The sequence below is a fragment of the Carlito syrichta genome, unplaced genomic scaffold, assembly GCF_000164805.1.
Source record: "Carlito syrichta isolate Samal-C Ts95f unplaced genomic scaffold, Tarsius_syrichta-2.0.1 Scaffold269187, whole genome shotgun sequence".
NCBI lineage: Eukaryota > Metazoa > Chordata > Mammalia > Primates > Tarsiidae > Carlito > Carlito syrichta.
The window spans coordinates 20,638-42,029 of NW_007213283.1; the positions used below are offsets into that span (position 1 = coordinate 20,638).

The following is a 21,392-nucleotide window of genomic DNA, read 5'->3' on the forward strand; positions in this document are numbered from 1 at the left end:
AACAGATTACAGCACATTGAGAAAGATTTGAATCAGGCTAGGATATGTGATGATTCTATAATATTATTTATTTCTTAAGCATGAGGTAATGGTATTATAGTTCTGTAGAAGAGTGTACTTATTCTTGGAAGAAACATGCTAGAGTATTTAGGGATGAAAAGCCCTGATGACCTCAACCTCCTGTTGAGAGAACGTGTCTAGCCAAAAGGACAAAAATGTGTGTGTGTGTGTGTGTGTGTGTGTGTGTGTGTGTGTGTGGTGTATGTGTGCACACACAAAGCAAAGGGCAAAAAGGGAAAGAAAGTTAATGTGGTAAAACACTAGCAAATCATTGAATGGATAACGGATAGTTCTTGTCCCATTATATCAACTTTTCTTTACATCTGAACATGTTCAAAATAAGGTAGTTGGGGTAAAACAATAAAAACAAAACAAAATATTCAGTTATGCAAAACATACATTTTCTTTATATAAACATTAGCCAAAAGCATTGTATTAAGAGATATGCATTATCTACAGGATTATGTGGTGCATGCCTGTATTTTACATTTTCTCCTCTCCTTTATATCACTTTGTCACTCACTTCAGCTATGTATAACCTCACTATTATTTCACTAGTCAAATTGAAGTAATCAGAAGAGAACTACCTCCCACCCTACTGTTCCCATACAGTTCCACCAGGGAACTAACTCACAGCAACATCTTCCCTCAGGCAGTGGGTCTCATGTCCTCTCACAGGACCACAGACTTCATTTGAGAATTGATCTTATCTCCATCTCTTCTGTATCAAGTCCTTCTCTTTGGCATACAAACATCCTATAACATCTCTCATTAAAAGTAACAAAAACAGCTCTCTGGATTCCCATCTCCAACATCCACCTATTTCTCTGCTTCCCTGAATAGAGAAACCTCTCCAAGTTGATTATACTTGTCCTAGGTTCCTCATTCCCTCCATTCTCTCCACAACATTCTCTGGTAAAACTTTCTTCCCAACCATTCCACTGGATCCCCTTTCCTCAAGGTCATTAAGTGCCTTCATCTTGTCAAATGTAAAGCTGGACTTTCAGTCCCAACAGGCTTCAGCCATCATCAGCATTGGGCACTGTGAAAAGCTTTCTTCACCTGGTCTCTGGGGCCCCACGTTCCCTGACATGTCTCTCCTCTTACTGATGTTTCCTTTTCAGTTTTTAATATCTCAAATTTAACTCTTCCAGAATGGAAATCATCATTCTAGCTGCACCCACAAAAGCTCCTCCTCCTTGAGTCTTCATTATTCCAATAAATAACACAGCTCACACAAAGTGGAAGCTTTGCAAAAATCCTGGGCTGCCCATGAGTAATCACATTGTCTTCTATCACACTCCCAGTTCTTTACTTGAGTCTCCTATTTTAAAAGTAAGGTCCAAACCTACTATTCCTCATAACTTCTGCTCTTACCTCCCTAGACTCTCACTCCAAGACTGAAATAACTTCATACTCTTCCTGTTTTCATTCTTGCCTTCCCAGAGCAAATTACCTACATGAAAGCTAGAATGATCTTAAAAGATCTATATCACATGTCGCTTACCTGCTCAAAACTCTCAAATTGCTTTCTGTGTAATGCCACACTGGAAATAAAATTCCAAGTCCTTATGTCTAAGACCATATCTCATTCATCTTCTGCCTACTTCTGACCTCAAATACTCCCATTCTCCAAATCACTAACTCCTCTGTGCTCTATTCACCTACATTGTTCTCATTCTTTACTGACCACACCAAGTTCATTTTCACCACAGAGCTTTAAAACTTGCTATTTCCCATGCCTGAATATTCTTCCCTGAACCTCACATGGCTTATCCCTGACTTTACTCTGTTCTCTATTCCAATGCCCCAGTCTCAGAAAGACCTTCCCTGACCACGTGATAGTTTGGATGGTTGTCCTTTCCAACTCTTATGCTGAAATGTAATCTCCAATGACAGAGGTTAGTGGAAGGTGATTTGGTCATGGAAGTGGATCTCTCATAAAAGGATTGATGCTGTCCTCATGGTAATGAGTGAGTTCTTATTTGCTGAGTTCACCCAAAAGTCTGGTGCTCCCACGCTTGCGCGCTTTATCTCTCCCTCTCTCTCTCTCTCTCTCTCTCTCTCTCTCTCTTTCTCTCCTTCCCCCACCTCCCTTTTCTTTTCTCTCTCTCTTTCTCCTGCTCTCACCGTGGGACATACTGGCTCTGGATCCCCTTGCCTTCCACCAGGAGTAAAATCTTCCTGAGGCCTTACCAGAAGCCAAGCAGATGCTGGCTTCATGCAGAACTGTGCCTCAGGTATTCCTTTATAGCAATGCAAAATGGACTGAAGCAGAAAATTGGTACTGAGGAGTGGAGTGGAATTATAAAGACACCTGAAGATATGGAAGTGACTTTGGAACTGGCTAATGGGCAGAGGTTGGAAGAGTTTGGAGGGCTCAGAAGAAGACAGGAAAACGAGGGAAAGTTTGGAACTTCTTAGAGACTCGTGACCAAAATGCTGAGAGAAATACAGACTTTGAAGGCCAGGCTGATGAGGTCTCAGACAGAAATGAGAAAATTACCGGAAACTGGAGCAAATCACCCTTGTTATACTTTAACAAAGAACTTGGCTGCATTGGCCTAGAACTCTGCAGAAGGCTGAATTTGTGATGACAGGGTGTCTGGTAGAAGAAATTTCTAAGCAACAGAGCTTCAAGATGTGGTATGGCTGCTTCTAATAGCCTCCAATCAGATATAGGAGCAAAGGAATTGCTTAAAGTGGTAAATTATAATTTAAAGAGAAGCAGACTGTCAAACTTTGGAAAATTTGAAATGTGTCCATGTGGTACAGAAGAAAAGAGTGATTTCAGAGCCGGGCTCGGTGGCTCATCCTGTAATCCCGCGCCTTTGGGAGGCTGAGGTGAGTGTATTGCCCAAGGTCTTGGGAGTCCACTCCTTATACCAGTGTGCCCTGGATATGAGACGAAGTCAAAAATTATTTTGTAGCTTTAATTCTTTAATGCTGCTGGGTTTCAGATTTGTATGAGGCTTGTTGCCCTTTTCTGTTGTACAATTCCTCTCTTTTGGAATGAAAATATTTACCCAATGCCTGTACTGCCGTCTTAGAAGTAAATAACTTGTTTTTGATCTTACAAGCTCACAGGTGGAAGGAACTGGCCTTGAGTCTCTGATGAGCCATTTGACTTTGGACTTTTGAGCTAGTGCCGGAAAAGGTAAAGACTTTTGAGGACTACTGGGAAGGTATGTTGTATTTGCCATGGAGACAAACATGAGATATGAGGGGTAGGGGAGGAATGATACAGTTTGAATGACTGTCCCTCAAAATCTCACATTGAAATGTGATCCTTAATGTCAAAGGTGGGGTCTAGTGGGAGGTGTTTGGGTCACGGAAACAGGTCTCTCATAAATGAATTGATGCTGTTCTCACAGTAATGAGTGAGCTCTTGCTCTATTAGGTTATACAGGAGCTTGTTTAAAAGAGGCTGACACCACCCTGTCCCTCTCTCTTGCTTCCGCTCTCACCATGTGACATGACCCTCTGCCTTCTGCCATGATTGTAAGCATCCTGAAGCCTCACCAGAAGCCCAGCGGATGCCAGCATCACATAGAACCATGAGCCCACATAAATCTCTATTCTTTATAAACCAAACTGCTCAGTCTCAGGTATTTTTTTTGATAGCAACACAAAATGGACTAATACGTCACCCCTATTTGAAATAATCCACCTAGCCCTATCTCCTTGCCGTTCCAACATAATATCCTTCACTATTTATCTGTCTCACTAGAATGCAAGCTCATGAAGAGGAGTTTATTTTTACTTGTTCAATGTGCCTAGAGCGATGCTTGACATATGGCAACTCATTAATATATATTTGCAAAATAAATAAATGACTAATGACTGTAACTATTGGGTAACGTACTCAAATGTTTTAGGGGTAAAGCAAGTGTCATAAATGTCTCAAGCTGGATTTAAGACAAGGAGGAATAAGTCCTGGGCTAAATTGAACAATTAGTTAATTTTTTAAAAATTATTAATTAAAAAAACAGCAATTAATTTAAAAAGCAATTAACAAAAAACAATTTTAAAAAAACAATTAATTTTTTTTTAAATGATGCCTTTCTTTTTTTGTTGTTTTTTTTGAGTTGGAGTCTCACTCTGTCGCCCAGACTGGACTGCAGTGGCAACTCCCGGCCACCGCAGCCTCGACCTGCTGGGCTCCAGTGATCCTTCCGCCTCAGCCTTCCAAGTAGTTGGAACTACAGGCGCACGCTACCACACCCGGCTAGTTTTTAATTTATTGTAGAGAGAGGTCTCGCCAAGTTGCCCAGGCGGGTCTCGAACCCACGGGCTCAGGCAATCCACTCACCTCAGCCTCCCAAAGGCACGGGATTACAGGCTGAGCCACCGAGCCTGGCTAATGATGCCTTTCTTAACCCAGCTTGCCAGTCACACTGTAGTCACACTTCTAGACCATTGTTTTTCTAACTGGATGGGTTATAAAACCAATTTAGTATCTATACTTCTTAAAGACTTCTGACAGTAAAAGTTGAAAACTCACCTCTTTGCTAAATTTCTCCAGTTCGGTTTGGTAGTCAACTAGTCTTGCCTGCATCCAAGTTTTTATTCCAGGAACTGGAGAGCTTTGAAGGTTAGTCTCTATTTCCTTCATGTTTTTCAGAGAGGATTCAATTGTTTCTATTTCATTCACAAATTCCTGAACACATAAAATATGCCCATGTTGAGTTCATTCCTATGTAAGTGGATGACATATTTATAGTTTGTCTGCTTGTATTCCTGCAAATATTATAAAAGCAGATTGCCTAAGAGTCAAGACTTTAACTACTTAAGAAATATTGTGCCTTAAGAAATTCATGTCACCTGGGTACTTCACATAGTCATCTGCCAAATTAGATTGAAAGTACTTGACTCTCAGCAGGGAATAGTATTTTAATTAATTTAGAGAAACCTGATGATTTCACTAAATATAAACTACATGCAGTATTACTAGCACATTTCACTTGTTAAATACGTGTTTCTTAAATCCTCTTCATGTGGCACAAGAAAAGCAACAAACAATTGGTTCCCAGCAAATTAAAATTGCTCTTATTCTCTCTATACAAAATTCTGTAACCATGGCCAAAAATAAAAATGTGACTAAACTTCCATTCTTCTGTTAGCTATAAAGTCATAAAAGGTTTATGATGAAAGATATTTTATCTAGGTCTAATGCCATATCACATTCTTACAATTTTAATAATAGCAGCAAAAAAAATAAAGAAAAAGAAGGAAGTGTTATTTATGACAGCAGTTTCCCCCAGATCAGCAGAACTCACAGAGCATTGGTCTAGCTGCCTCTGTAGCCCTGTGGCATCTCCTTGGGCAGCCTGCTCTTTCATTAAGAATTCTTTCACACCATCCATCCACTTTTCAATGACTTTTGAATCAGCCTGAATGGGAGACAATAACAGAGGGGGATATTACTTCATGACAGTCAACCTGCTGCATCTCAAGACCTACTGCTACTGTACCAAAGATAACTTTTTAAAACTCTGATAGCATCATTTTCATTTATTTATTTTTTTTAACTTTCCAACTTGGAAAATAATTATTTTCCTCATTCTTGACAAAAATCCTAAAGAGATGATCAGTCTAATAATCACTTTAAAACTATCCACTCCCCAGTGAACCAAGCTCTTTTGCCTAAAAGCAAGCAAGACCTTTGATTAAAAGCACATATTATAGGGGAAAAAAATGCTTTTCTAGATATCATCAGCTATAAAATCTTTAGCTTTAATATACTTTAGAGCAAAATTTCTCCTAAAGTGAGCAACTCAGACCAAGAATAAACAAATAATATAATGGAAATAATAGATAGTTCTTAGTTGTGCTGTTCTCTGTATAGTTATCTGAGAACCCAGGACAGTCTATTGCCCAACTCCATTCTTTTATTCAACATTTATTAAGTACTCGCTGTGTGCACTGTGTGAACTGTATGTGTAATCCACTTACTATGTATAGTGCTGGGGGTTCAAAACCAAATGAGAAAGCAAGTACTTAGCAGAGACAAAGAGACTTCAGAGAAGAGTTAACATTGGAACTGGGCCTTAAAGGGTACAGGTACAACCAAGTAGATTCAACTTGAGCTCGAACACTAAAGTAAAGTGATGGTCATTTCTTTCCAAGGCCTCCCATTCTGTCATTGGTCGTCGACTTGTTAATATTCCTAGTATTGAGCAGAATTCATTTCCTTGTACTTTCTTCAATTATTTTCTTCTTGTTCATCACTAGAAATGGAGACCAATTTTCTATCCTGTTCAAAAAAAGTCCTTCAGAGTTGAAGGCAGCCACTAGGTCTTTCTCTAGTCTTCTATTAATTAAACATTCCCAATTTTTTCCATGATGTCTCTAGAATATGATATCCAGGTATTTTGTTCACCATTCTGATCAACATGTTCTGAAAACTACATCCATTTTTTGAATGTCCTTATAATATGCCACCCAGAGCCGGGCTCGGTGGCTCAACCTGTAATCCCACACTTTTGGGAGGCTGAGGTGAGTGGATTGCCTGAGCCTGTGGGTTCAAGACCCGCCAGGGTAGCGAGACCTCATCTCTACAATAAAATCAAAAAATCAGCCGGGTGTGGTAGCGCATGCCTGTAATTCCGGCTACTCGGAAGGCTGAGGCGGAAGGATTACCGGAGCCCAGCAGGTCGAGGCTGTGGTGGCCAGGAGCGGCCACTGCACTCCAGTCTGGGCGACCGAGTGAGACTCCAACTTAAAAACAAAAACAAAAACAAATAATATGCCACCCAGAGCCAACTATTCTTATCCTTATTATGTTCAAATGCATCCAAAGATGAAACTTAACATATAGATATTATATTCGTAAAATGTCATTTTTTTAGTTTTATTTTTCTTGCTGTAGAGTTGTTAAATTTATTTTATTTGTTTATAGATATATTATTCTAAATTTATTTTATTTGTTTATAGATTATATTATATAAGGTTAACTAAAACTCCAATATTTTCATTAACTACCTCAAAATATACTGCCTTTATCACATAATGCTTAATTGACTTCTGTAATAAATTCAGGACCTGATAATTATAAATAGTAAGTTGTGTATTGTACATGATAATAGTTAAAAACATAACAACAAACCAACAAAATAATTTGAATTTTTAGTCTTTTCCTATCAACTATTCCTTCCAGCTTTCTCTTGTCTACAAATCTAAGAAGTATCCTTTTCCTATTGGGTTTGTTGTTGTTGTGGTGGTGGTGGTAGTGGTTGAATTATGTGTTTTTCTAAATGACAAATAAAGTCAATGACAGTGCCTACCTGAGCATGCCCCCATGAGAACACCATATCATTCATTAATCAACAAACTTTTGGTTAATTTTTAAAAGATGGGAATCTACATAATACTAACCTGTAACTAGTTCTCCACCCTATTCTTATAAGGTTATAAAAGATTATCCCATGCACACTCTGATGAAGTCATGTTAAAGAGTAATACTTTGTGAGCATTATTTGAACTAAATTAAGGCACATCTTCCAATGTGTGATTCTATCACTCTAGGTATCTAATAATCTAGCTTTCCTTCTCCAAAAAAATAAATTTTAAAAAAGTCAAACTTAAAGGAAATGAGTCTGGGCAAGGCTTATTAGTGGTAATGCTGATTCCTGGTGACCACTACATTATTTAGTGGGTCATTTATTTTATAGCTTTGCCAGAAACTGACATCAAGCTTACTTTAGATCTATAGCTTCTAAAAATGAATCTTCCCCTTTAATTAGGACATTAGTCCATCTCTATTTTTCTGTTAATTTCTCACAAAATCATGATGTGACCCTGAGATCACGGGTTAAAATCTCACTGTTACTTGGGATGTGGATCTGTGCATCTGGTAAAGCTGAGTGGTTTTTCCATGTAATTCAGGCTCTAATGCACTCTCAGTAATGACTACTCTATACTTTCTAGTTTTGAGGGCCATTCTCTGATGAAGATAGGAAGCAAAAGTGCTTGTATAGCCAGGCTTTTCTGTCTCCTCTGTTAATACTATACTATCTTGCCCAAGCATTTCCACATCCCATTTATTCCAAGGACAGCCCTGAAAGTCCTTGGGGTCACGTAGTACACTTCCCAAAGCTACCTCTCCCTCTGTTCTCTGCTCTACCTGCCACTATTCATGCAGGTTCATGCTACTTGTAGGTATTTTCAGTTGGTTACAGGCCTCTTCCTCTGCGTTTGATCCAGCATTCTAAGATCTTATCATAGAAGACTTCTTGGGAAGACGTGCTCAGGGAAGGATAGGGTGAGACATCCCAAAAAGGCAGAGTTCAAAAAGAGAGAAAGTATGAATACATGTACAGCGTTCATAAAATAGGACTTTTTAAAAACTGTCTATTTAACTTGTCACTACAGATTCCTTTCCTGTTAATCTCCATTCTGAACTAGTTAACAATGCATTACTGCTGTAGAACTGGGAAATTCATTAACTCTAGTTCTGAATGAGAAAAACAGTCTCCTGGGCTAAGGATTTTCAAAATTTCAATGGAAGATTATATTCCAAGGAGATTTTAACTACAATCAGCTTTAACTGAAGAAAGTGGCCTTAACTACTCCAGTCATTGGCACAGGAGAGGCAATATTGTGGCCTCTACTGCCTCCCTTCCTCCCTCCTTCCCACCCTCTCTCAGCCACACACAGATTCACAGATCCACAGGGACACACACAACTCACAGTACCTGCTCCTTCTCTCACTCTTACACACTGACATGAGAAAAGCAACAGACACAGACAAGCCCGTAGACCAACTGATAATCCAAATAACGACACGAGGAACAGGTGGGAATCTGAAAAATCCATAGTTTTTACTATTAAAAACCCTGCATGCAATCCCAACCATGCTGAGATCCAAGAGAGGTAGTGTGCCCCATGAAATGAAAGACTAAGGTCTAACTACCAAGCTCAGCACCTGACTAGCCATGTGACCTTGACAAATTAACTTCTTTGAACCTCAGTAGCTCATCTGTAAAATAGGAATAACAACAGCCTTGCCTGATTGTTCCAAAAAATAGAAATAATGTTTACACAGAAACTGCCACAAAGAAGCATATACTAAATGATAGGTATTATTACTCAGATCTACAAAACCAATAGCTTCACTATTATCTTGACTAACACCATGAAAGAGTTACCACTTTCTGAGTGTTGGTGCTTATGTACCATCAGAGGCAACACAGGAATGAACAGCCAGGAGGAGCATGTTTGCGTATGCATCCATTTAATTTTTGTAAATTGCTACGAACATTAATGCTTGTTCTATCCCATACCTATTTTAAAGTAACCAGAAGTAACAGACACATGAGAAAGTGCTCAACCTCACTAATTATCAGAGAAATGCAAATAAAACCATACTGAGACACCACCTAACCCCAGTAAAAATGGCTTCCCTTCAAAACTGGACTGGATTAAAAAAAAAATGTGGTACATATCACAATGAAATATTATGCAGCTATAAAGCAGGACAACATATGGATTTCACAGCAACTTGGATGGATTTAGAGTCTATCATACTCAGTGATCTGTCACAGAAACAAAGAATAGAGTACCATATGTTCTTACTCATAAGTGGACCTTGAACAATTATCATAATGCCATAAGAAAGGAATCAGCAGTTGTGGGAAACTGCTGGGGAGGGAAGGGTGGGGTGGGATTGGCAGTAGTGGGAAACTGCTGGGGAGGGGGCACACCTCATCAACAAGGGTACCTGCATAATGAACATTTGTATACCTAACCCTGAATTGTACCCCACATCTTTAAAATTAAAAATTAAAAAAATAAAATAAGCAAAAAGTAACTATTTTAAAACAACTCTTTCAAAGAGCTACTGCTTATGTCTCTGGCTAGACCTGGCCAAATACAGCTCAGCAGAACGAAGTCAAGGAAAGAGAAGGCCCAAACTTCAGAAATGCCTATAGCAGTAGGTCTGCTTGGCATTCCCACCTTGTGGCACACCATATGGGAAGAGTTATTAAGTCACTAAGATCAATACCATCTACCGCCTGCATGCAAGTGAATGCAGTAAACAGGGAACTCTGCTCCACCCTCCATTCTGCTTATTGTGTATCTCTTCTTTCCCTGGAAGCAAAATATTGTCTCCATCCACTTGTAGCAGATGTTTCCTGTGCTTTTCAGATATACCAAAATCTGCTCCTTTGCAAGTCAATTCTACAGCAAAGAGGTTACAAAGAACGTGAAAGAGCTCGCATGAAAAGAGTGATTCTCTGTCCATTTAAAAATCACTCAGCTGATGCACTTACGAGTTTCATATTTACAATAAGTACAGTCTAGTTTCTTCTGCACTTCCATCCACTTATAGAATATACAAATACACGCTTTACTTGAAAATATCAAAAATAAATGTCTGTCATTATTTCGCATGCAAAAAAAAATGTAAAGTACTAATATGGTGCAGCCATTACTCATTCTTATCTTTACTCAGAATTAATCAAATAAATATAAAATTACTAATATGGCATTTTGAAAATCAATATACAAGTACTCTAGTTTTGAAGGGTCAAAATTCTACATTGACCATCACTGCTCAGAGCACTGATTTATAAGCATTCCAGATAAACAACACTAAGTTTCTAGGTCACAGAAAAGGAATGCAAGGTCATTAAAACAATTCCTTTAATCCTACCTCACCCCATCCCCCATCCCCTGAGCTAAGGATGGAGATAATTTAAAGCTTGGTAACTCCATATTTAAGAGAGTAAGATTCCAAGGTACACAATTACCTCCCAAGACTTGATTACAGCTAAATTCTTGGCATTTTATTTTGCTCCTCCTTATCTGTTGGAATGTCTACAGTTTTTTTTGTTGTTGTTGGTTTTTTTGAGTTGGAGTCTCACTCAGTCGCCCAGACTGGAGTGCAGTGGCCGCTCCCGGCTACCGCAGCCTCGCCTGCTGGGCTCTGGCGATCCTTCCACCTCAGCCTTCCGAGTAGCCGGAATTACAGGCAGGCGCTACTACGCCCGGCTGATTTTTTTTAGATTTATTGTAGAGATGAGGTCTCGCTGCCCAGGCGGGTCTCGAACCCGCAGGCTCAGGCAATCCACTCACCTCAGCCTCCCAAAGGCGCGGGATTACAGGCTGAGCCACCGAGCCCGGCTTGTCTACAGTTTTTAAAGGCATAAACAAAATAAATTGTGAAACCAGAATTAAAACAGTAATGTAAGGTAGTGGGGCTGTTATTTTATTTGGCTTTATTCATTAACTTCAAAAACACTACTTGAAAAAGCACTCTATCACTTAGCAGGGAAGACAAGCAATGACGTTGCCACTATATTTATTTATTGAAAACTATTAAAGTTCTTAAATCTAAGGTATGGAATGTACCATTATTCCTTCTAATAAAGTAAAAATGAATTCACAAATGAGAAAAAAAAACTTATGAGATAATTATATCAGTTATACATTACCAAGAAAGAGTTGAATCAACCATACTGCATAGAACTCTTAGAAGATATTTACCATTGCATTTTTACCCTAAAATGCTTTCTGGAAGTAATTTCCAAACCTGGTTCTGCACGTCAGAACTCCAGCGTGCCCCTTTCCACATTCTGGGTCAGAAGAAGTCAATTCATGTATCCCTTCATCTGTTCAGCAATTGAAGGAGAAGATGTGACTACCAAGTGTCCTGCCACGGAGGATAACTAGACATTTAGATTGTACAGATCCATCCTAACCAGAGAGGCACCCACACAGCAGTTATACTCACATCCGTTGACTTGCTGTATGCCAGACAGGGTTCCTATTCTCAAAGAGCTCATGCCTTTGGGGGAGGAAAGACACATAGTTCTAACTACAATAAAAACTGTCCTGAGATGAGGTCATCAAGAAGGAGTCAATGACACAGCAGAATTACAGAAAGGGGAATGAGAAGAGGAGGATGTGGATTCCTAGCAAGCAAGTGACATTTCCGGGGAAAGGCAATAGAGTCCAGGGTGGTCCTTGGTGACCCACCATAGTCTCCCCACCTGATTCAACTCACAGCAGGGGATGTGGGCATGGCTTCAAGGCAAAAAAAGGGGCAAGGGCTATGAGATGCACTTTGTATTACCACGACAAAGACAATCAGACTCTTTCAGAGATCTAACTGACATCCAGTGTGAAAGATGAATTCCAGAGGGAAGAAACCGGAAGTGGGAGTAAGATTTAAATGGAATTGTCAGGGCAAGAGACCCAGAGTTCAGCAGGAAAGGACTGGAGGTAGAGTCCAAAGAGCAGGAGCATTGGGAAATAGAAGAGTTTTGCGTGTGCCTTGGGGATATTTTCATGATTTCCCAGTCATGCCACACTGCAGGAGATCCTAAATAGAGGGAAAGAAATACGCAGTATGAAATACTTTGCAGCCCGAAATCCAAAGATATTACTGCTGGGGATGAGAGATATATAAGCAGCCTCTTAGGATTTTATAATATTTTGTCCCCATGAGTCACAAGAAAATCCAGGCAGTAAAGTCAATAGTGAAAAAAAAATGACCTATTTCACATGTTTTCAAATGTTTTGCCACCTGGAAGGCACACGGTAGTTTGTAGCATTTTAAATCTTAAGAACAGGAATGGAGGATAGTAGTTTGGCATGTCACCGATAAAAATAATTTAAGAATGTATTTGAGCATGAGTCTGTGACTAATACGTAGGCCCAACTTCTATCTGCACCAAACGAACCAGCCATGGAGACAAAAGAAATGAAGGCAAATGAGGAAAACTCCTCAATGCCAACAAATAACAAAAAAAATTAAAATTTGCACACACTCGAATAAAAGTATTCATGTGTGCCTCTGACTGTTCAGCAACTGAAGGAAGAGCTGTGACTACTCAAAGTCCCTGCACATTTAGATTGTACAGATCCAATCTGCTGACTTGCTGTATGCTAGACAGGGTTCCTATCCTCAAAGAACTCAAGCCTTTGGGGAGGAGCAACACACAGTGCTAACGACAATAAAAATTGTTCTGAGATGGGGTCATCGTGAAAGTGTCAATGACACATAGTAGAATCACAGAACGGGGATGATTATCTCACTGTAGGGCATAGTGAGGAGCAAGGCTTTAGACAGATGAAGAGAGGAAGACATGGATTCCTAGCAAGTATGTCACATTTTTGGAGAAAGGCAATAGTCCAGGGTGGTCCTTGGTCCTAAGAAATACTTGTATTTCTTACCAGTATTGTAGGATAGTAGAAAAAAGCATTCACATTTAGCCATGAAGATACCTCTAAAGTTTAAATGTGCTGTGTCAATGAAAGACCTTATTATTATTTTAAGTAGTGGGATTGAAAATTCTGAGCGCTATGTGCACTATGTATTTAAACCCCCCTCATCAAGTTCCAATACAGAAACAAAACTAGTTTCTATAGTGTGGATTTAAAAAAATGGTGAGAATTAACAAGATTTGTGAATTTTTATTTTTTTAGTTTGAATATATTAACCGTCAGCAAGGATCCCCTGTTAATATTAGCTACCTCCAGGAAAGAAAATGGTTTTGAGAGAAAAAATGGAATTCTAAATGTTCACTCTAAATATGTCTGTGTTCAATTTCTTCACAATGCACGGTCTTTTTGTATTACTTATATAATGAAAAATTCACGTTAAAAATAAGCAAATCAACTATTTGGTTTCTAATAAACATCATTATAAATTTGGCATCGAATCTAAAACCTACTGTGCCTCATGCCTTAAAGACAAATAGAATTAAATGCTTAAAAAATTATAAATCAGGTCATTGAAAAAGGATAAACAATGTTAACTACAAATGAATATTTATTATAGTTGTCTAATAACTTTAGGGAAAATTTGTAAAGTTTTCCCAAGTGAATTGTGAGTAGTTAAGTAACAAGCAATTTATTCAAAGTAAATAAGGGAGTAGGAGTCTTCTTTAAAATTAAAAACATAAACAAATGTATTTCAATGAAGAAGTTGCACAATTCAGGAATACAGAGATTGTCAACAATCTTGTAGTTAGCACACAAAGGAGAAAATTTTAAAACATTACAAATCTGCTACTGTAATAACAAATAAACACTTAAATAGCCAGAGACACATGTTTGAGGTGGGATGTGTTTAATAGAAATAAATATTTAACATACACTCCAAGTGGCCACTTTTAGTTCCTGGATTTGCTACTTGAGTAACAACAACCCACTAAAGTCTAAAACTGGATTACTACAATCACGGGATTCTCTTTTGTGTTTTGGAACAATATTATTCTATATTAAAATTCTAAATTAAGAGTCAAAAAATTCTTGAAGTTAATCTTCATTTGTAAATTTTCCTAACTATATGTCAGATTTAAGTTTGAAAACAAAGGAATGAACTTTTGAAAAGATGGAAGATATTTAATTCTGCATTGCTCAACTTTGACACTACTGAAATTCGGGACAGATAATCCTTTTGTTGTGTAGGCTGTCCTGTGCATTGTAAGATGCTTAACTGCATCTCTGGCCTCTACCCACTAGATGGCTTCCCTCACAGTTGTGACAGCCAAAAATGTCAGATTCACAAGTGTTTTCTGGAGGGTAAAATCACTCTCGGCTGAAAATCACTGATAATCCAATGCCTGGACCATAACCAAAAATTTCAGAATCATGGATAAAGTTAATACTCACTTTTAAAGTTGGAAACAATTACGAAAACTGACAAGACACAAGAAGTGGGACCGTTTAAATGAGTCAAAAAGACTAAGCCACACAAACCATACTATTCTACATAATTAGTGGTTTACACAAATGAGATCTCAATCTGGAACTGCATTTACGCTTAGAGAAAACTACTTCCTGCCACTGCCTCCACACATCCGCACATACATACAACCCCGCCATCTTTATTCTTCTATTGATCATTCATTGGAACTGCTCAGTATTTCCTGAGTTAAAGAGCTTCTCTCCAAAGTCAGTGGTGGCCGCCACTCACGGAATCTTGCTGTATCCCTTCCATATTGATCTGTAGTCTCCCAGCTCCTTTTCTACCACATGTTCTCCAATTTTTGTTGTAAAAACATACATTTTTATAAATTTTGTCTTTACTTTCAGCCTTTTCACTTTTTTTTTTTTTTTGCAACATTCCTTACACAAATTCTCTTGGGATCTAAATCCAAATATATATCCAAATTTAAACCCCTATTAGTAATCTCATTTCATTCATTGAGAAATATTTACTGCATGCCTTCTCTGGGCCAGGCACTGTTCTGGAAATACATATTGGGAAGTATCCATGAAGGAAAAAAATAAGAAAACACCAAGGCAAGGAGGCACAGAGAGGATAGGCAGCCTTGGGAAAGAATGTGTGACTGATTTCTTCCAGATTCAGGCCTTTCCTATTAGAAAATCAGCAATTTGAAAATTCTAGTTCTCCATCTTTCTCACAAGCAAAATGTTAAAATCCAGCTTGTCTTATCTCATATTGACTTTTATTGACATTGACTTTCTCGTTATATGTCCTCACATTTAATCTTTCCTCTCGAGCTTTATCACTGCTGCATCTGTCGACATTTTCAGATGTAGCAAAGGATCCTGCTTCTGATATTGCCTGTGCCTGGAATTACTTGCTTTCCTAGTCTGACACAGTTTGTCTACTTTTAACTCCAAATGTCAAAACTTGAAAAAAAGGTTCAAGGACTTGGCTATTTGCTACTACTTGGGCTGCTTCTACCACTCCGAGTTACCACTACAGTCATCAGTCTATATTTCACGCAAGATCCCCTTCTGAAATGTGATTATGTCCATTTTCAGGCAATTCTATCTTCAAGGTCCAATTTACCTCTACCAAAAAGACTTTTTGTAAGGCAAAAAGAAATAAATGTGCCCTCCAAGACTGTAAAAGTATGTCTTTGATAAATCCCAACGTAAAGTACATAATAAATGTGGGACTTAAAAGAATGTAAAATACTCAAATAACGGAATTTGAGTCTTATATGATAATTACTATATACCCTATAATAAACTTAAACTCCTAGTGTTCTCTTGGCTTACCTCAAATGTTCTGAGTTTGGGAGTAATTTCTTCAAGCAAATGCAGATCTTTGGAAACCATGACCTTTAGTTTGTTCCACTTTCCTTGGACATCATGAAATTCCTGTTTATATTTTTTTTCTACATCAGGAGGAACATTTTTCTCCAAAGCCTTTGTTTCTTCTGCAAGTTTGTGTAATGTAGGTTTTTGATTCTCAAGGATTTCATCAAGGGCCTGGGAAAAGTTTTAAAAGTTTAAAAATATGCACAACAATGTGTCTGTAGAGAAATGATAATATGGGCTATAGAAAGTCCAAAGTCACCTCAAAAAGCATTTTTATCAAAAAAAAAAAAAAAAGAATTGTGAAAAACTCAAAAAATAGGCATAATCAAAAAAGTTAAAGCTTTTCCTTCATGAGTTGTTGTGAGTGGGCAACATAATATATTCTCAACACTAAAAACCACCAAACAACACATCCCATGTGGGTAGAGTGTGCACCACTTGATGGTCAGTCTTTTTCTTTCTGGTAAACTAGTGCAGAGTCATAAGGCTACTCAACTAAATGACCTTGGAAGCATTCTTATTTAACACAGAGAACACACACACATCAATTCAACTGATGTTTTCATTTCATTAAAGATATCATAGTAGATTATCAACAGGTTGAGAATTTTAGGCAAATTACAATGGAAGGAGAAAATATGCTTTTCTTCTATTAAAAATATTTGGTAACTATCTTTTCTTTTATCTGAGTCTCCATCACAGTAACTAACCTCCAAATTGTAATAAACTTTTAGGCCAATTTTGACCAAAAATGACAATTGTTTTAAATCTCTAGGAAATTTTTTTCAAATATGAATATGAGATATCAGAAGTGTCATTAGAGTCTGAACACCTAAAACACATATTACCTTTTTTTCTTGCAGGCCTTTCTCCATCTTGGCAAGATCATTAAGGACATTCAGAGACATCTGGGCCTTATTTTCTGAATCATTTAGTGTATCTTTCAGTGTTTTCAATGTTTCCAAATATGTGTGTCCAGGTCGGCTCTTCAGTTCTGTTTATTTAAGAATAATTACTTTGAGAAAATAATATTAAGAGCAAATACTATTACATATACCATTAATCTTCTCTATATCATAATTGAATTCCAATACACATTAAGTGAGACTCCATGATTAAAATTTAAAAGGGTCTCTGTCGGTTAATAAAATAGATCATTCCACTGGCATTTCTGAGAGTCAGACAGTGACTTCATTCCCACTGATGTTGACATTTGAAATATTAACTAACCAACTATCATTTCTCTTCATTTCACCATGATGAAATGTCTCTCTGAAGATGGAACAACAATGTCCCTTTTGTCCCATATCATCTCCTCTTCCCCCATAGCTACACAAAGAATAAAAGAAAACAAAGTACCCCTCAACCAGTCATCCTATAAGCTCAAGCACATAGATAAACCCATCTACAGAGTGGTGGGCATCATATGAAAATACTGCCAGGCTGCTACAGACACTCTGAGAAATAATGACTGCAAAAGGCAGTTGGAATGCTATGTCAGTCACTATTGTAAAAATACACACAGAAGTAACACTTGTGTGGAAAGGAAGTGAGTTCATTTGAAGCACAGAGAGATGAAGTCAAGTAGCAGCAAAAGTTAAACTGCCTACTGACTCTTGTCAAAAATGAAAGCGTGGCCTGTACCAGTAAGTGAAGAAAGAGGTCCTCTCAAAGAGTTATTTCACATTCTGGGTTAGCTGAATTCAGTGAACATAGACATGGTGTCCAAATGTCCTTCCAGAAGAAAGGCAACGTGACACATTTGCCTAACATGCACATACAGACTCTTGCAGTCATTACACAATCTGCTTTGATGAAGTAAGGCTGTGGTTACATGCAGAGTTTTTCAGTTTGCATTACCCATAACAACACACAATACTACAGAATTCCTAACTTTTAACAGCAGCTAGGATCACCAGGCATGGAGCTCACGCCTGTAATCCCAGCACTTTGGGAGGTGGAGGCAAGAGGATTGCCGGAGCCCAGGGGTTCAAGACCAGCCTGGGCAACTTGGAGAGACCTCATCTCTGCAAGAAATCAAAAAAATTCACCGGGCGTGGTGGCGCACACCTATAGTTCCAACTAATTGGAAGGCTGAGGCAAAGGGATTGCCTGAGCCCCAGCAGGTCAAGGCTGCGGTGGCCGTGAGCACGTCTCTGCACTCCAGCCTGGACAATAGAGCAAGACTCCAACTAAAAAAAAAAAAAGAAAAAAAGAAAAAGAAAGAAAGCAGTTAGGAAGAAAAATAGTAGCATATGCAGGATGAGCTTTTAAAACCTTTACCAGTTAGTTTTCCAAAACCAGGTGTATTTCAAAAGTAAGAACTCTAAAATTTTTGGATTCCAAAAAAAATCATGACTTCTTTTTTTTTAAAAAAAAAAGAGGGAATAGTATCATTAAAATTTTAGCCATTTTGAGGAAACAGAAGCAAATGATCAATCTTTTCAGTCCTCCTAGGAAGAATATTAAGTGCCCTCCTCAATCAAAAGAAAAAACATCACCTATTTCTCTGCTAAAAAAAAAAAAACTCCTTAAAAATCATTATAGCCTAGTAACACAATTTTAGAGTCTATGAAAGCTGTTTGTATTTTTACAAAAAAGTGTGAATCCAGGAAAGAGTCTGAATACGGTATACTTTAAGACCTTGAACAAACCAGGCACAGAGGAAAACCAGGTGAAGTTGATGCAAAATATTATAATCAAATATACTGAAAGTCTAATTGTTGGAAGAAATTTTTAAATCAAGGCAAACTGAAAGAGGAGATAATAAAATCACTGAATAAGAAAACCAAAAAAATGGGTTTACCCTTTTCTAGCCATTTCTGACGATCCTCTAAAGTCTGTAGCACAGCTTGGTAGCGACCCAGAAAGCTATCGAAGCCCTGCTGGACAAAGTCTGGGACAGAAGGCCGAGATTTCAGGGCCAAGCAGCTTGCTCGTGCCATTTCAATTTTGGCGTGGAGGCCAAGGAGATGGGTTGATTCCCGCTATAAAAGAGAAAATGCAGTCATATAACTCACTGAAGATAGACATCCTCACAGAAAAGTCAATTACAGCAGAATTAACTTAAAGTTCATGATGATATGAGAAGCATCTTCTTGTATAAGAAGAGACTGGGCGTAGGATTCTTTTCACATCCCAGATGAGTGACTCCTTACCTGACAGGAATCCTTCAAACTTGGTAAGGACTGCTGGGGAGATTCAGAAAATGGGGTGTGTTTTACCCACTCCTCCTTTTTCTTTAGGACCTTTTCAAGCTCATCAAGCTGCTTGAAATAAGCATTTATATCTTCCTGTAGCTGAATCTTTCTTGCCACCTCTTCCAAATGCTGAGATATGCTCTTCCATTCTGATAAAACTTTCTCCAGAACAGTTTTTATTTCTTCAGTAGAAAGACCTTCTACATGACATGAAAAATAAGTGGATACTTCATATAGTATTACGAAATTTGTCTTGAATTTGTTCTAAGCATTCTACATATTCAAACTAATGAGGCAATGTCACATCTAATCGTCACTTCCTTATGTCCCTTTTAACACCAAAAAAATTAGTAATCACGCACTTAAAATAATTATGTTTAGTTTAAGTCTTTTGACCAAAGAAGGGGGCATCGTAAAATAGTTCAAGAGTAAATGTGGCTATCGCAAAAGGCACATCAGTAGAACTTCAGTCACTGCCAGTCCTACAGAATATGTGTTTCCATCCTTCGCATGCTGCCACTCTGCCAGTTTATAATCGGAACCAGGGAAATAAAATCAACCACCCTGGTCTGCCTAGGGCTTGGACTTCAGATGGTGTCCTAAAAAAAAGACGCTGGCTAAAAAAACCAAGAGGCTGCTCAAGTCTTTGGTGACTGAAGCACGGTGCCATATAAATTGCAAAACGAATGGCAAGAAAGAATTCCGTTACCAAGGAAGCAATATGGTGAGTGCAGAAATGTTACCTCAGCAGCCAGGCCCAAAAAGCATCAACAAGCCTGCTGGGCACCTTGAGTACAGATAAGCAAATACCAAAATATCAAGACAACTGGTAAGATTATCTACTTTAGAAACACATCAGAATAAAAGTCATTATTTTTATTACTGGATGCATAATTTTGTTTGTCTCATATTTTTGGGAGATAGAGAATGCTCCTAGAAATGATAAAGTTATATATTATAAATTATAAAATATCTTCAAATCCTTTAAAATAGCTGTGAAAGAGTAAGAGAAATCTGCAAAGAAATCTTTCTATTCAGAGGAGAACACACATGTTTAAAGGATGGGCTTCACATTTTTATTGTTTGAGGAGGGCAAGAAAGCAATTGTGCTTTGTAAACACATGCAATCAAAATCCAGGATAATGAGAATTTGAACTAAAAAAAGAAAGATGTCATGTAAAAAAAAACAAAAGGTCACTTATGATCCACCAACAATGCAACTTTCAAATTTTCTAAAATACACTGTAGCCATTGAAAATTACAAATGCAAACATGACATGGCATCATTTGAATATATCTTCCATGTCAGCTGCTGAAGTTCACTGCTCACCACCATCAGGCAGAATATCAGATCTAGTTAAAATATTCACACCATGAGTCATGTTCAAGTATTCCCATTAATAGGGGTCATAACCAAAACAGATCACCATTTCCTAAAAATCTGAACAATGAAGATGTGGGCTGTACCTTTGCTAGTTCATTTCTGTCCTAGGTGGACATAGGAACAATAACATCAGCTACATTATTTTTATGTCAGGGTAATTTATGCTAACAAGGAAGAAAATTAAACAAGTAAATAAAATTTCTGGGATGAAAAATTATCACCTCTCATCTAGAAACTGGTAAGAGGGATTCATTTCAGGCACTAGAGAAGCTGAAGAGACTTCTTCAATTATTCACTCACTGACAATGTCTCATGATCCATTCATTTTGTCTCTCCAAACCAATTCTAAACACTAAAATCTCCCCTTCTTTCAGATATTGCTGGTTGTAATGATGTCAGGTAATGATTAAAGCATAATTTCCTTTAAAAAAGGAAAACTGCACAGTCTTTAAAAACAATTGTTTTGCTCCCAGAGATCCAGAGTTATAAATTTCCTATTTCCATAAAACACCCAATTCTTAGAAGATGACTAGCCAAAAGCCAAAATCAATAACACATCTTTTTGTTAATTATCTAGAAGGGACAAAATGTAACATATTCCTGCATTTATTCTCACTTGACTTTACACATTTCAATCTATCACTGTTGGAATCAAGGGAAATATTTACAAAATAAAGGACCATCACCAAATTTATAGGTTTATATAGTTAGTCATAAGG

The 21,392-nt window shown here is 37.9% G+C and overlaps 1 protein-coding gene across 1 annotated transcript in view; it reads right to left on the minus strand.

Annotated features, from left to right (window-relative positions):
- UTRN (utrophin) overlaps window positions 1–21,392 on the minus strand; it is a gene marked incomplete at its 3' end in the record, with an annotated part of 204,537 nt that overhangs the window by 17,581 nt on the left and 165,564 nt on the right. Inside the window, exons 20-25 of the mRNA XM_008052244.1 lie at window positions 19,248–19,489; window positions 18,896–19,076; window positions 16,938–17,083; window positions 16,048–16,260; window positions 5,340–5,453; window positions 4,565–4,720 (exon numbers count right to left, since the gene is read on the minus strand). Of these exons, the coding sequence (XP_008050435.1) occupies window positions 4,565–4,720; window positions 5,340–5,453; window positions 16,048–16,260; window positions 16,938–17,083; window positions 18,896–19,076; window positions 19,248–19,489 (1,052 nt within the window). The remainder of the gene's footprint in view (window positions 1–4,564; window positions 4,721–5,339; window positions 5,454–16,047; window positions 16,261–16,937; window positions 17,084–18,895; window positions 19,077–19,247; window positions 19,490–21,392) is intronic.